This window comes from Urocampus carinirostris, chromosome 1 (assembly GCF_059441175.1).
Source record: "Urocampus carinirostris isolate Australia breed hairy pipefish chromosome 1, RoL_Ucar_1.0, whole genome shotgun sequence".
Taxonomy (NCBI): Eukaryota; Metazoa; Chordata; class Actinopteri; order Syngnathiformes; family Syngnathidae; genus Urocampus; species Urocampus carinirostris.
In genome coordinates this window covers 39,771,400-39,787,143 of record NC_142349.1, presented here as the reverse complement: position 1 = coordinate 39,787,143, position 15,744 = coordinate 39,771,400, and the positions used below count along the sequence as shown (strand labels likewise).

The 15,744-nt window shown below is 38.5% G+C and overlaps 2 protein-coding genes across 2 annotated transcripts; one reads left to right on the top strand and one right to left on the bottom strand.

Annotated features, from left to right (window-relative positions):
- Window positions 1–804: 804 nt before the first annotated feature.
- LOC148374614 (ras-related C3 botulinum toxin substrate 1-like) lies at window positions 805–10,365 on the top strand. Its single transcript, XM_088338749.1, has 6 exons — window positions 805–1,159; window positions 3,319–3,390; window positions 6,573–6,690; window positions 6,770–6,832; window positions 8,896–9,055; window positions 9,245–10,365. The coding sequence occupies exons 1-6, from the start codon at window positions 1,125–1,127 to the stop codon at window positions 9,373–9,375; spliced, it is 579 nt and encodes a 192-aa protein (XP_088194875.1). The 5' UTR covers window positions 805–1,124; the 3' UTR covers window positions 9,376–10,365.
- Window positions 10,366–11,078: 713 nt separating this feature from the next.
- On the bottom strand, window positions 11,079–15,686 carry LOC148374613 (winged helix repair factor 1-like). The gene is made up of 7 exons (XM_088338736.1): window positions 15,544–15,686; window positions 15,225–15,320; window positions 13,454–13,596; window positions 13,104–13,339; window positions 12,750–12,847; window positions 11,648–11,795; window positions 11,079–11,259 (listed from the first exon to the last, which is right to left on the bottom strand). The coding sequence occupies exons 2-7, from the start codon at window positions 15,316–15,318 to the stop codon at window positions 11,214–11,216; spliced, it is 765 nt and encodes a 254-aa protein (XP_088194862.1). The 5' UTR covers window positions 15,319–15,320; window positions 15,544–15,686; the 3' UTR covers window positions 11,079–11,213.
- Window positions 15,687–15,744: the final 58 nt, after the last annotated feature.

Below are 15,744 nucleotides of genomic sequence, written 5' to 3'. Positions count from 1 at the left end.
GATAGTTTAAAAATATCAGGTTTTTATGTAGGACATAACTGGAAGGTAAATGCAGTGTTCCATAATTTCCACACGATAGTGGCCAAGTATGCCACTACAGTAAAGTGGATCGTTACGTTAATCCATACAGTTAAACAGCAATATTATTTTTTGAACAAATACCTGAGGGTGTAAATTAGCTTTGACCAAGAATAATGAAGAAATAATTAAATCTAAATAAATAAAGGTTTGTACATTGTGGGTTTTGATTATTGCGTGACGTTTTTGGAACGCAACCCCTAGGAGAAATAAAATACTACCGTATACCAAAAATGTTATGCACAAAAACTCTTTTAAAAAATGTAAACACCACTTTTAAAAATTAAAATTTCCTTAAATATGATACATATTCCCAGTGTGACAATATATATATATATATATATATATATATATATATATATATATATATATATATATATATATATATATATATATATATATATCTACACACAAAAAAAACCCCACAACCAATAAGACAACGTTCCGGGATTAAAAGTCAAAGTAAAATGGTTGTGCGACGTCATGTGTTACACATAAAGTCTTCCCCCCCCCAACATGTCATTCCTTAAATTATTGCATCTCTATTTTTTTTTACATGAAATGATTCGGATGTCATATTTATACATATATGCATGCACATATACATATAGAGAGAGGGAGGGATTTATTTAAATTTTAGTGAAATTGATAGCGGTCACTCTTAAAATAACAAACGGTGGTGGTAACACTCGAACGTAAGTGCCACCTAGTGGCGGTAGATGTCTTTTTTTTTCTTCTTTTTTTCTCCCTGCTTCCTCCTCAGGGGTGGTGGCCGCTGTTATGCTTCGTTAGCTTCCCAGTCGACAGCATGGGAATGTAAGCAGGGACATTTCTCGGAGAAAAGTTGCTTCAAGTGCTCAATAAGTTGCCTTAACTTCTCCACGGTCTTTTATCGTATCTGTATAAGCAATTGGACGAGCCATTTGGATTGAAGCATTTGAGTCGTTTTAGCGACAAACAAGTAGCGGACAAAGGGAAGACTTGCGAGCTAACATCGGCGAGATCTCCTGGCTAAGTCTTAGCATTCTTCCATCGAGTGCGGCGCGATGCAGGCCATCAAGTGTGTTGTTGTTGGAGACGGGTGAGTCAGCTGATGGCCGGACATTGGGGCTCTGCACTTTAAAATATGTTTTAATTGTTTAACAATGACATCCAAACGCCATCGCAGAATAGATAAGTGTATTTATAAAATGTTACCGCGCCTGGAAAACTTTTTTCGACCTCTATGCAACCATACCATAATCACACTAGTAATAATTTAAGTCGCAAACAGTAAATACGAAATCGATATGTCCACATTTATTTTTTATTTATTTTTATTTTTCAATATTCACAACCCTCGGCGGCCACCGTATGTTTGCATTCCTTTATCGACTGAAAATGGGTGCGTGCGTGCGGGAGCGATCTGTCAGGACGCGTGGGATGTCGTGTGCACGCTCATAAGTTCTTGTTCTGGGTGTGGTGGTGGATGCCACAGAAACAGATTCATGCGTGGATTTGCCTTCCCTCCTACCTTGATTTTGTCACACCGACCGCATGCACTTTGGAAAATTCCCATTCAATCATCAGGCATTATGAATAAGGATTTGTAAAAAACAACAACAATATGACCCACTCAACATTAAAAAAAAATAAAGAATTAAAGGTATACTTGTCTATAAAAGATGTTTGACCGATGCTTAACTTGGCAGTTAGACGTCCAAACCATGCGTGTCACAGATACGGCCTGCGGATGATTAAATCCAGCCTGCCATCAATTTCTGGGTAGGCTATGTCAATAAAAGACGGGAGTGTCTTTTTAATTTCCTTCAAAAGTTATGATTTTTTAAGTAAATACAAACCAAATGCCCATGGCTGCTAGAAGAGGGAGTAAAGGGATGCTCTCAGCTTTAGTAGGCTAGCCTAGTTAGTTTGATCTGAAGTAGTCAAGTCATGTTTTTTGTATAGCCCTTCTTTACAAAGAGTCTAGAAGGGCTGCACTGACCACATATTATTGCAAACCACGGACTATTATGACACCATCCCCTGATCTAAAACCTACATGAGGGCAAATAATACACAGATATTGTAGTAGTCTAATCTCAATGCCCATGCACTGCTAAAACTTGTAATTTTGTTTTTCTTTTTTATACATTTCAAACCAGGATAACAATTAGGACAGAATTTTTTTTCCATAACTCCCACTTGAGTTTGTATAGCGTAGTGAGTTGGTTCATTCACCCACCTGTTAAAACACACATTTGAAACATTTAATGCAAAACCCGAAAGTCATTTATTTACTGTTTGTAAATACCTGTGTCATGTTTAGAAAATATACCTGTCATCCATTATTATAATATGTAGGGTAGCCTACTAATGTAGGCTAAAGCATAATTCGGAAAAATTTATGTTCACATTTTTTGAATGATCAGATCCGGCTGAAAACAGAATGTCTGGGTCTGGCCCCAGAGCCAAATTGAGTAGGACATCTTTGGTCATAACCAATAATGTCAAACATACGGCCCATGGGCTGGATCTGCCCTGATGGATGATTTAATACGGCCCACCCGAAATATCTGTATGTCAAAAAGGAAGCAAGTCTATCAAAAGTTATGAGTTTTTTTTTTAAGGCAAACCAAATGCTCTGACTGTCCGCTAGAGGGCAATAAATGTGTAAAAGAGCTGATATCCAGCATGTGGACTGAACAAGTTACAAGTTCGCAACGTGATGTGTCCAGCTAGAAATATAACATAAATGTGCATACCTAATGGTAAACAATCAAATAAAAGGAGAAAACATTCGTAAAAAATATCATGAAGAGAGTTTATTTTTAAAGTGTTTTTAATTGTCAAGCGGGTCAAAAATCAAGGTTAAGCACAATAAAACAAAACTTAAATCCACTTTTCAGTGTGACAAGCAGGTTTTTGGAGACCAAAACCCTTAGGAAGGTGCATCATTTTGAGTGTTTATTTTAGTACTCAATGATGTTGAATTGAGTGAAAATTTAGCAAGCAGGCGGTTAAGTTACTTTCCCATTGTGGTGAATTTCATATCCTGTTCTAACAATAGCATTGTGTGTTTCCTTTTCGTTATCACGGCTGTTTCTAGCTAAAGATAATCTCACAAGTTGGTGTCAATAATGAGATTTTTCAACTGGAATAGGCTGTCATATACAGTATTTGTCAACAATGCATACTCAGAATACAGACATTGTCCAGGACCGTGACTGATGAGATTTTCTTTTTTTGTCTTCCCTGCAGAGCTGTGGGTAAAACCTGCCTGCTCATCAGCTACACCACCAATGCCTTTCCCGGAGAGTACATCCCGACTGTGTGAGTAGCGTAGATGTCGTCTTCCGCCTCCTTGGCGTCTCAATCCTCGCATTACTGCATTCGTGGGTGGAGATAAGGTAGCCTGTAGTGATGGAAATCTCTCCCGCTTGCCTGACGTGTTATCTTTTTCCATAGCTGCTTGTAATTTGGGTTGTTCTACAGTTTTTATCTGATTTGTTACAGTGTAGAAATTATAAAGCTTGTTGACTTAAGAGTTAACTCACAACATTTCAGGAAAAAAAATGCAAAAGTAGCCAAGGCTGTTCAAATTTTTAAAAAGCAATAAGAATAACAACAATAATAATATGTCACGTTTCCTATAGTAGTACTTTCTAAAGTTAAAGACTTCACAAAGACCTTAATGTGGTTCAGTTTATTGTAAATCATAATCTTGCGGCCCTTCTTGAATACATGTTGTCTTGTAGTGTTGTAAAAAATAAAGTATGGTGTATTTAAATTCCCAAATTCTAAAACATACAAATGTGAGAAAATAGTACACATTTTTTGCACAATATATGTGTCTGTATGTATATATATATATATATATATATATATATATAGTTTGTGTGTGTGTGTGTGTGAATGAATGGTCTGCATTTCTATAGCGCTTTTCAAGTCAATTAAGACCTCCCAAAGTGCTTTACAAAGTGCTTCATACTTTTCCTTATTACACACTAACTAACCAATAGCACTATCAGCCATGCAAGGCAACTACCTGCTATAGGGGGCACTAGGGATTCAGTGTCTTGCCCAAGGACACTTCGACATATAACACGTTTGATGCAGTCTGTCTTGTCTTTGACGTCCTGAGCTCTGACGTCATGTTGAGCACACCAGGACCCTAGCAAGCCATTCACTTCATTGGTTTACAAGTTAACTGTCGAAAAGGTTTTAAGTGTTTTAAGCCAAGTTTTGATACATTTTGTGATGATTGTAACAAAAAAGCAAGCAACCAAAATGGGGCAAACTGGCAAAAACAACAGCTAACATGGGCTTTACCAGCCGGGACACGGCAGGCTAGCCAGCTGACATAGAGAACGAACGGGGACCGATCGGCAGAAAAAGCGGGAGGCTGGCTGACCGAAAACATGGTGAAAGCATCCAGGATAACTGCAATCCAACAACAAAACACTATCACGGCAACAAGCGCGAACCCAGCTGGGAGAAAAAACATTGAGCATGGCAGGCTGGCCAGCTAGCCGACTGCTAACGCAGCTAACCTAGACCAAACAAAACTGGAAGCCTTCGGAAGCCCGCACGCTCATGGAGAGCAAAATCGACCTTTTTCTATTCATACAGTATATGAGAGTGGTCAATTTAATATTTGCTGTCAAGCGATGATGACATCCATGTTGCCGAACCTTCATCTAATAACCAATCCTGGGTGTGCTTCAGAAAGCATGCTTGGTTGTCAGACCCTTGGCACAATTAATGTTATCATTCTGTGACTTCAACTTGCCATAAAAAAAATGTCACGTTTAGACTTGAAGTGGCGCATACAACATTATATTAGGAAATCCTTTCCATTGACTTCCACTTTGACCATAGCAAGTTTTAGCAATAGCTATCTTTAAATATCATTGCGTGGCTCCAAGTGACTAATTATCGGGTCTAAAAAATTAAAAACTAGAAATAAACTAGAAACTAAAAAGTTAATTTAAACAAATATTCTTAATGAAGTGATTGTCTGAAATGAAATTATTCAATTCAAAATATTTATATTTTTCCAATTAAAAATTTACCCAAATCCAATTAACAAAGGTGAGTAAATTTAATACTGTACATACATTGTAGTAGTTTATCATTATTTTTAAATTCCCAATCAAGCCATATTGCACTTAGTTTTAAAAACTAACATTAACATATTTGAATTTTTTACAACTTTTTGTTACTGATTTTCCAACAGACTTAATTAATTCAAGGTTTTCAAATTATTTTGATCATTTACTTTGCGGTTAAGAAAATTCCCATACAAAATGAAGAGTATATATCAATTTTAAAACGTGGTTCGCTCCCTTATTTAAACCATACGGCCATTTTATTTTCTCAAAATCGCTTATTGTTAGGAACCAGGATCGAATAGACCTGGGGTGGGGAACCTTTTTCATGAGTAGGTATGGCTCGGAGGCAAAATTGATTCCATGAAAATTTTCTCCATGTCGTTACAAATTTGGCATGGACAAATCCTGTTGTAAGACGCGTGAAGTTGATGGTACTGTCTAGTATATATATATATATATATATATATATATATATATATATATATAAAGCACATTTTTAACTAGTTTAATGTTAAGGTGGCACACCAAAAAAAACCATTGTTTTGGATGTACGCCGCTAAGGAATCCTTTATATGGAAGCTCATTAAATAATCCGTATTAACTGTTGAGACACCGTATGGTGAAAATCTACATAACATACTGTAAATACGCCAAGACACCAGCAGAGCACCCAGAGCAATTTGATGGTGTGAGCAGTAGGGATGGGTGGAGCTATGCAAAGAGGCCAAGCACTCCCTCCTGTCTCTTGCCCTGTGCCCTCTGTCCCGAAGGTAAAGACGTCGGGATCCTGGTTTGCAGAATTTTGTGACATTTTTACAAAAGAACTTTGCTCGCAACTTACAGTCAAATTACCGTCAAAATGAGCCTTGACACTCTTTAGTAACTGCGATATGGAGACACATTTTAAGACATGGGGCACAAGTTCTGGGATTATTATTATTGTATAGATTTTATTAAATCATCATATGTCACACAGTGAAATAAAATGTGCGGAAGAAAAAGCTTTTGTCTGGCGAGTGGGTTTCGCGGTTTTGTCTAAAGGTTTTGCTTTTACGGCCCTTGGGGACAAAAAGGTTCCCGACCCTTGGAATAGAAGAAATGGGAACTGGTGTCGCCATTATATACACGCCACAAATATCAGCATGGATAATTCCTATATTTTCCGATCAATAATGTATGGACCTGTAATCGGGCAATATCTGTATCGTTTTGAGGACACCCGAGAAAACTTGTAATGTGACATCCCTAATTAGCTGTGCTTTAAGTGGAAAAAAATGTATTTGGGTTGGTGGCTCCAGTGGCCCAATTATTACTGGGTGTGAGAGACTGGATCTGCCAGATGATTGTTAACATTTTAAAGCATTTCAAAACGGCTTCTAAGTGTTTATGTGCTGTCATCAGCTTTGACAACTACTCTGCCAACGTGATGGTGGACGGCAAGCCAGTGAACCTGGGCCTTTGGGATACGGCGGGACAGGAGGATTATGACCGGCTGCGTCCGCTTTCCTACCCTCAGACGGTAGCAACTGAAAGGGCACGGTCGCATCTTCCCTTTTGTCCTTCGCACTCTCACATATTGTTTCTCCCCCACATGCTAGGATGTTTTCCTCATCTGCTTTTCACTCGTGAGTCCAGCCTCCTTTGAAAATGTCCGTGCCAAGGTGAGTCAGTGGGGTGCCACTTTTCCACCCCAAAATACGTGCTTGTTTATGATTTGTAACACTTAACTGCACTTTAGGATGAGCTAACTGAACAGTTTCACTTGTTGGGTTCGTACAGGTGCTCGAGATGAATGAGAATTCTTTAATTTAAGTGTAGTGTTTTCAACATTGTTCCCCCAAGGTCTTAAAAACTTGTAAAAGTCTTGTTGATAACTGCAAATTAAGGCATTGAAAAGTTGTTACATTTCAAGTCTTAGATGGGTCGCCCAGCTGACACCTGTTAATGTTATATTTGCCCAACACCTATATGGCGAGAGATTTGTCTTAAAAACAAATATATTTTCAATTTACTCTAGATCTTAGAATCATATGTCTTGATGAATGCACTCGAAATATTATAAATTGCATATTTTAATCACAGATATATTTGTGGCTATACAAAATACATGATTCACACCAGATTTTTTTAACGGTACTAGGGAAATTGGAAAATTGGCTTTGCAATTCCTTTAAAAGTGCTTGAATTTGGCCATGAAAAAGGTGTACGAACCATGCCCTTGGTATAAAATGCTCAGCATCTCACATAATACCAAAATCCCTTGTATATTAAAATATACAATATAGGTATGTGGTTTGTCACACACCTGTCAAGTGTGTACAAATGGTCTTTGATTATGAATAGGGATGTACCGAAATTCATATTTGGGCTGCGCGATTTTGGAAAAAAACGTGTGATATTTCATACCTGTATTGTTTTTTTTAATGCAAAAAGTCAATTTCTGTGCTAGTTCTTTTTCGTGAGAATTTAATCATAGTGATGTAAAAACCTAACTCGATTACATCCTTAATGCATTAATGACTGTAGAAAAATGCAGTTGAGTAAATGGTCTTCATTATCATTATACAAGAGTATAACAACATTTGAGGGCTTTTCCTTTCAGAGTATGTAAGCAATTTAGAGCTTGGCTGTCAAGCTACCTACTAACCCCCGACTCTAGCCAAGTCGGTGCAATGATTCAAATACAAGAGTCACAAATATGGTTTCCAACAAGTAGCTTCGGCTCACCCGTTTCATGTGTATCTGGCATTGAAGTGCTGCTACTTCAGATAAATACGTCAATAACAATAGACAAAAGTGTGTATAGTAAGTACTAAGTATATGTGATATACTGTATGTGCATATAATTAAATGACTCATGAAAAATGTTCATGGAAAATGACATTTAATTTACCTTTAATGTGACATGACTTGAGCTGTCTAGTGGAGTAGTGGGTGAATGCAAAGGGGAGGAAGAGGACGGCAGATTCAAATTAAAACTTCAAATTGCAAGTATATTGTCATGCCCTCAGAGGATTTTTTTGCTTTAATTTCCTGCTTATTTTTCATAATTATCCCAATTGTTGTTTGGTTCAGGCCGTGAAACTTTTGAATTCTTGACTTTATGGTTTTGCTTCTCCCTTTTAGCATCACTGCAAGCCTTGGGCCCAAAGTGAATAAATACAATAAAAGAAAAATACAGTATTGTATCAACTCATAAAGTCTTAACAAAGGAAGTACACCCTCCGCAGGGGTGTCTTAAGAGTTGTTAGTCTAGCACTAGGCCAGACCTTTCTCTCCCAATGCTGCCTCAGTTGGTTCCCGGATGCGATAACAATCCAAGGAGCGCCTGCTGGTGATCACCATTTCTTGCACTCTTCTGACTTATCTGAGAGTCCAATTTACTTAATTTATTTTCTATGTACCGAGCCACCAAAGCTATTGTTTTTGTGACCAATTGTGCAAAACGCCTGCTGTTTGACTGGCAACATACACCAGCCTATCAGTCGCATACACATTGCTTGCAAACTTTTCCTTGCCTTTATTGCACTATGTCTCATCGGTATATCGACTAGATTTCGGTAAATTGTGCCGCCCGAAACCACATACTTGTTCTGACGGCCTCATGCTTCTTCAGCGTTGCTTCTACTTATGGTTTGGCGATTATTCAAATACACGGTCTAATTTTTTTGTAGTTATGTAATTTGATATGCTGAACCCTAAACTGTAACCCGTGTACTTGCAGTGGTACCCTGAGGTAAGGCACCATTGTCCCAACACCCCCATCATCCTCGTGGGCACCAAATTGGATCTGAGAGATGACAAAGAAACGATTGATAAGCTTAGGGAGAAAAAATTGGCTCCAATTACTTATCCCCAAGGCCTGGCCATGGCTAAAGAGATTGGTAAGCACACTCCTGAATTAAGATGTTATACAAATGGAAAGCATTTATTCTTTAGCTAGAACATTGAAGCATTGTCAAAAACATCCATTCTATTTTATGACCTCTTATTTGTAGAATGAAAATGTTAGTTTAGAGGGCTAAGTTTTTAATATTTGGCATGAGCCTAAAAGTCTCGGTGTCCCCACTCAGGTTCCGTCAAGTACCTGGAGTGCTCAGCCCTGACCCAGCGCGGCCTCAAAACGGTGTTTGACGAGGCCATCCGCGCCGTGTTGTGCCCTCCGGTCATCAAGAAGAAGCACAAGAAGTGCAGCCTCCTCTAAGAGTCACAACACCTGTATAATACCCTACCAACCAGATAACAACCTCCATTTTGCTTCCCATAAACGTAGATGCAGAGGTTTTAGCAAATATTTTCCCATTGTCCAACATTGTATCTAGATTGAGGGGGATTGTAACTTTGTATACTGTAAAGGCAATTCTGGAACTGCTCAACATCATGAGGCCTTATTTTAGATGTGTCTGCCCCCATCACCACTTGCATTTTGTTTACAGTCTGCTTTCTTCCTAGTGGGGTGTTATTGCCAAATCAAGCCTCCTAATTATGGTTTGTTTGCTCCAACAATCAAACTCACAAAGACCTCACCAGCAACCTTTTTTCTTTTCTTTTCTTTTTTACACCGAATGTGCTATTAACCCTCAAACACTCCTCTATGTATTTTCACCCTATTATCTTCCCTCCTCCCCAGACATGTCCCAATGTCAATTTGTGAAACTGTTGGTGGCGGGGAACAAGAGCTCATTTGATGCTCGTTGGGCATTTATCAGTACCCATTTTTATTTTCCAATCGCATTACTACTGGCAAAGAAGTCACATAGATGAACATCTGTGCCTGTTAGTAAAACAGTGGCTGTTGGTTCTAGAATGTGTACGCCTCTGTTATAATCATGTGATTTGTTTTCTTGTACCTTACACACGACTCACTGTATTGCTGGACTAACACTATGAATGTTTTGTTGTCATCCTTTACAGCTAACACTCCCTTATCCTCCCCTGCTTGTCTTTGTGTAATTTCCGCTGATGGCATGTATGTGCGACTTATACAGTATAAACTATTATGGCTCCTATTTTTGCTTTGCCTCTTTACAAAAATGTATTTAAACTAGTAGGGGCTAAAGAACACATGGCTTATTGTTTTTTTTTCTTTCATTTGTTGTGCATTAATCCCAGGACAATGTCATTGTGACTCAGTCATGAACACAAATCTATTGTCACCTTTTTCCAAACGCCAATAAATTGTAATAAAAGAGAATCCATTTTCTCATTGATACTCAGTCCACATTATAGGTAAGACTTTAAGCCCAAACTCAACCTGTAATCTAGGTCGGCCCTAACATGTAATCATTAGTATGGGGCGGGTTTCTCTCTTGCTGACTTTTTTTAATAGACATCTTTCATTGTTTGTTCTTGGTTTATTTTTCTTTGTGGAAGATCAGCACGATAAATTCCATCCTCCTTTCACACAACACAGCCAGCGTCTACGTACTTTGTCTGTGCGCTTAGGCGAACGCACTGATGCAGGGTGCTTTCACAAAAGGGGGATATAATAAATGGTGCAGCTCCTCTAAAAAGAAACTAAGAGCGAGAGAGAAGCCCCCCTCACGAATAAAATATGAAAATATCTGGCTCACTTCAGGCTCAAATCAAGTGAAATTGTCTGATTCGGACTAGTTCAGCCTCAACACCTACGGGCTGGATATTTTAGGCCCGATCTTACCTCTAATCCACATAGTAAAAACTAGGTTTGACTGGATCACCAATAGTTTTTTGATGTTATTTTCAACCCATCGTTTTACCAAATCGTATAATTTAAACTATACTTTAAACATATTTCAAAAATTGCTACCGTAAAATTTCATTTGAAACGGGAGAAGAAAAACTTGCAAGGTTGCCATTGTGTATACTTTGCGACCAATTATTAACAAAAGTTGAATTCGAATGAGCAGTTTGCTGGTATGCCAAACATTCACAAACAATGCAGAGGACTTTTATTACAAAAACAAAACCTGACAAGGTATCATATATACTGTATTTCATAAACCCACAGGATTCTATATGGTCATGTTAAGAAGACATTGCACATTTTTCTTTGATGCTGATTCAGGATTCGACGAATCGTAATAAAGTCCCCGATGTTGTTGGTATCCTGAAGAGAAGCAGAAAATTTGAAACAGCAGAATTAACTAGATCAGCCGATTTATTAAAAAAAAATGTTTCATAAGGACTTGGCCCCTAAAGCCTTTACAGGACAGGTAGTGGAGTAGGAAATGTTCTTTTTAATATGAATGGACCAAAACACGTATGTTGGCCAATGATATGCATCTCTTCAAAAACAATCCCACAGCAAAATAGAAACGTACATCATATGTCCCTCTTTGACACTGCACAGGTGTGCAGAAAACCAAACAGACATGATGCTGTTTGGAGCTAAAAGAGTGAACTAATCCATGTAATATAATATTCGCTGTAGTACACTTTTGTCCTTGATCACAATAGATATTAGAATCAGCAGCATTAAACATGAATCTGTTTACCTGTCCACCAGCTCGGCGCCAATGAGATCGTAGATGTGGTATTTGATGTGGAATTTCACTTGCGAGGTTGTCCGCCGCCCTTCCAGTTCGGCCTGTAATGCTTCTCTATACCTGGACTTCTTCACCATGCCCAACACAGCTTTACGACCTGGCAGAAGATTTGGGGCACAGATTATATAGAATCTTTTTTCCATTACAGATTCTGTAGTTCCAATTATAAATTACAGTAATCTATTATAATTTCAAATATCTCTTCAGCATTTCTGTAATTTGTGAATGCCATAAATGTTATAAAAGGAATATATATATATATATATATTTATGAGGAATATTGTGTTTATCTGAGATTCAAAATTGCAAATATTGTCCCTCACCAAAACACCCTTAAATTATCCCCAAATGTAAGTCCACAGTTTTTGGTTTATTTTTATTTATTATTCTACAATAATTTCGACTCTTTCCTGTTTTTACATTAAAAGCACTGACATCACTTTAAAATCTGTGCTCAGTGCTTCAGAGCAAAATTATCTAACAAATCGGCATTCATAGTTTCCGATGTTTCATAACTGGACATGGTTTACATGCAAGTGAGAACATGTCTTTCACAACCTCATTGATGAATAGTCTCCAACCCTTTCCAAGATGAGAGCTACTGTTGTTACTTGTTAACGTTAAGGGCATCCCTTTTGATAGGTATTTGTATAATAATGTATCTTATTAATACTAAGTTACTATGTTATTACCAGGTTAATTATTGGATGTAGGGTTGAATAGACTCAGTCAATCATAAAACATCCTTTTACAAGAAAATCACAATGACCCAACACTGGTGAGATAGTTACAGAACAGGTCCACTGGCACCTCGGCTTTTCTTAGGGGGCACCACGTTGGAGACCCCAGGTATACTCCATTCAGAAACTGTTACTATGTCACATCTAGTTCCCTTCTCTGAGGTTATTTAAGAGCTCCATTTAATTTATCATCACTCACTCAAGTTTGGTTTCTTTTTCTCAGGAAATTGGGAGTGATGTCAGGGGCATATTAGGAGGGATATCCAACCTGTTTTTGCCATTATTCCAGACCATTTTTCTCTTTTACACACCTTGAATTAAATACTTTGTAAATCTCCCTGAGTTTGGAATGGAAAGCCACCAGCTGCCAGCATCCCTCACAGTCAAGACCCCGGCCTTCACCATCTGCCTAAAAGGCAACCCAAAAAAATATGCTTTGCACATCATTCATTGAACACAGTACACATTGATGCACAGCTAAGTTACATTATAAAAAGGCATTTTCATGCAAGTGACAGGAGACTTGAGTGGCACAAATTTAGAGGTATTTCTTCTACTGGCATGATCACAGAACGATAAAATCCTACTTGAGGGCATTTGGTCTGTTGAGCAATATTGAAGTGTTTCGCAGGCTATAGAGAGAAAACTACTTTTCCTTTACATACGTGATTTCAGCATCCGTGAAGAGGAACTCTCTTATCATCTGCTCTTTGTTGAAGCTCAGACCAATGCAAGGAGACAACACTTTGTCCAAGAACTTGTTCACAGTCCCTTGGGTCGCTCTCCCCTCCTCCCCAGCCGACACTTTGGCCTTGTAGTCTGAAGTGAAAACCAGGCCAAAAGCCTCTGCGTCGAAGCCGAGCTGGACCATGAGCAGCTCCCCATCCTCGCGTAGCTTGTTCTGCAAGTATTTCATTTGCACCGTTACACAGTGTCACCGAGGTTGTTACAATAAAAATAATGAACACCCATGACTACTGGATTTTGAATTAAAGGTGGAAAAACTCAATTGTACCACTTCTTTGTCCACCAGAGTCTTGTCAGAGTGAATGCTGTACAGTTGGTGCTTGAGCACAATCTGTGGTAGGGTGTCATTGAAAAGCTTTCTGGGGAATAACGTCATGAGGTACTCCAGGCTAGTTCGGACATCAGGCAGACCTGTTGGGGTGGATGGCATTCTCTTTGACCATAATTTTACGACACAGTGACCTGCCGGTACGTTCGTGTATGGTGAGGCACAGTCAGATTTACAAATAAATGAACCTAATTTTTAAGGAAGCAACCCACAAAATAGCATAGAAAGAAAATCAGGCCTAGGTCAGGGGTGGCAAACACGCGGCTCTTGGCCAATAAGAATGCGGCTCTTTGCCTCATCATATTTTCTATATACTGTGGCTCTTTACCTTGTTTCATGTTTAGCTTTTTTTGTGTGTGTATTGAGGGTGGACACTTTCCTTGAAATCAACACAAGAACAATACTGTATTGTAAGAAGAGGAGTGTGTTATGGGAAATAATATGTTATTAATTGTGTGTGTTTGTCTGTCATGGCAGGTCAGTGCGTGGTGTGGCTCTTGGACTCTCACAGTTAAAAATTTCGGCTCCGTGTCAAACCTGTTCGCCACCCCTGTGATAGGTAATCCTCCGTTATAAAAAAAAAGTCCATCCAACAAGAAAAATAATACTGTATGGCGTGACTTGCTAAGCTTTATTTCCAATTAAAATTAGGCAGTTGATATATTAGAAATAATTTTTTCAGCATATTGTCTGGGGGAGCTAAGGTGTGCGCCAAATCAAAATTATTGGTCTTACTCCCCCCCTCTGCCACGAGACAAGAAATTTTCGTGACTCACACTGCGCCTGAAATTGCTCAGCACAGCAATACGTTAATTATAAACTTTATAAAAAATATTCATATATTGTGAAAACTCAATGATTTTGAAAAAGAAAATCCAGAGATTAACACAGAATACATATAACTATTTATTATTTCAAATTTCATATTTCCACGTCTGGTGAAGCATAGCTTCACCTGCCTCCCCTGACTATACATAACTGTTAGCACAGTCATTTTACAACAGGGGTGTCCAAACTTTTCAAAAAAGCGGGCCAGATTTGGTAAACTGAAACTGTGTGAGGGCCAACTATTTGACCTTGGATTTTTTTAAACCGTCTATAATAAATATACATTTCGGAAAGTTTGCAGTACTTGGCGATCAGCGTCGCGACCTCCTAGTTTGCCTTTGCAGCATTTTCATTTGACTTGCAGGGTCTCGTGAAAAAGCGCTGCTGTGTTGTTAAAACAGCAGCTTCCAGTTGCTTCACCTTTTCAAAGCGTTGGTTTCTGGTTAGCTTTTTGTAGTCAGTATGTTTCTCTGGCAGTGCCTATGGATATTATATTATTCTCTTGGCAAATTAGGCAAACATAGTTGTTTTGGATTTCAGTGAATAAAAAGAAACTAGACCTGGAAACGGCAGCACCCACATTCAACTTTCCTTTTTATTCTATTAATTACGCACACAATGTCTGGATTGGGGTTGGCTATAACTCTTGACGCAAAGCCAATGGTAAGGTGGCCAAAGGTCTACTGCCATTATCTGGTGAAATGGGATGTTTTTTTTTTAATATAATTTATTTTATCAACATTACTGGCGGGCCACATATCAATCATTTTGTGACTGAGGCTGCGGGCCAGTAAAAAATTAATCATGGGCCGTTACTGGCCCCCGGGTCGGACTTTGGACATGTCTGCTTTCCAACATATGTGTAGTGCATGGGAGCACTTACCTTGTTCATCACTCTTGACACCAAACTTGTCACAGGCAGTTCGACTTTTCTTCACCTTGAATATGTCGGAAATTAGAGCTCTTTTCCGGCTCATACCTACATGGGTAGAAAACGGCGTATGATTGGAAAAATCCTATATGTTGTTTACCTGGTATAACAGAACAGCGTGTAACAAGTAGTTATATCCCGACTATGAATATGAAAAGCATCACCTATATTGCCGACATACATTAATAACGTGACCCGTGTATATCAATTTTGTTAAGTTGCAATGTGTATAGTTATTTTAAGAAAATAAGACGATGCGACAGATGATTACCTGGGAGGCTACAATTACACGATCATTCATTATTTGCTCAAACTACGTGTCAATTGACCCAGTTTGAACGATATAGAGCTTTTGGGTTGGGAGACTGGGAGATACTCTTTTTCTGTAAAAAAAAACAGCCACACTGGTACACGTTTCTGCCCTCTCCGGTTGGAGTTAACATTACATTTCCCTTTGTATGTAAATTGTAAG

What these genes read in the sequence shown, in the direction of transcription:
- LOC148374614 (XM_088338749.1), top strand. Translation starts at nt 1,125, where the DNA reads ATGCAGGCCATCAAGTGTGTTGTTGTTGGAGACGG. An exon ending in CGCTTTCCTACCCTCAGACG is followed by an intron (nt 6,691 to 6,769) that starts GTAGCAACTGAA and finishes CCCACATGCTAG; the next exon opens with GATGTTTTCCTCATCTGCTT. An exon ending in TTGAAAATGTCCGTGCCAAG is followed by an intron (nt 6,833 to 8,895) that starts GTGAGTCAGTGG and finishes GTGTACTTGCAG; the next exon opens with TGGTACCCTGAGGTAAGGCA.
- LOC148374613 (XM_088338736.1), bottom strand. Translation starts at nt 15,318, where the DNA reads ATGAGCCGGAAAAGAGCTCTAATTTCCGACATATTCAAGGTGAAGAAA. An exon ending in TTCACGGATGCTGAAATCAC is followed by an intron (nt 12,848 to 13,103) that starts GTATGTAAAGGA and finishes GTTGCCTTTTAG; the next exon opens with GCAGATGGTGAAGGCCGGGG. An exon ending in GGCGCCGAGCTGGTGGACAG is followed by an intron (nt 11,260 to 11,647) that starts GTAAACAGATTC and finishes GCTTCTCTTCAG; the next exon opens with GATACCAACAACATCGGGGA.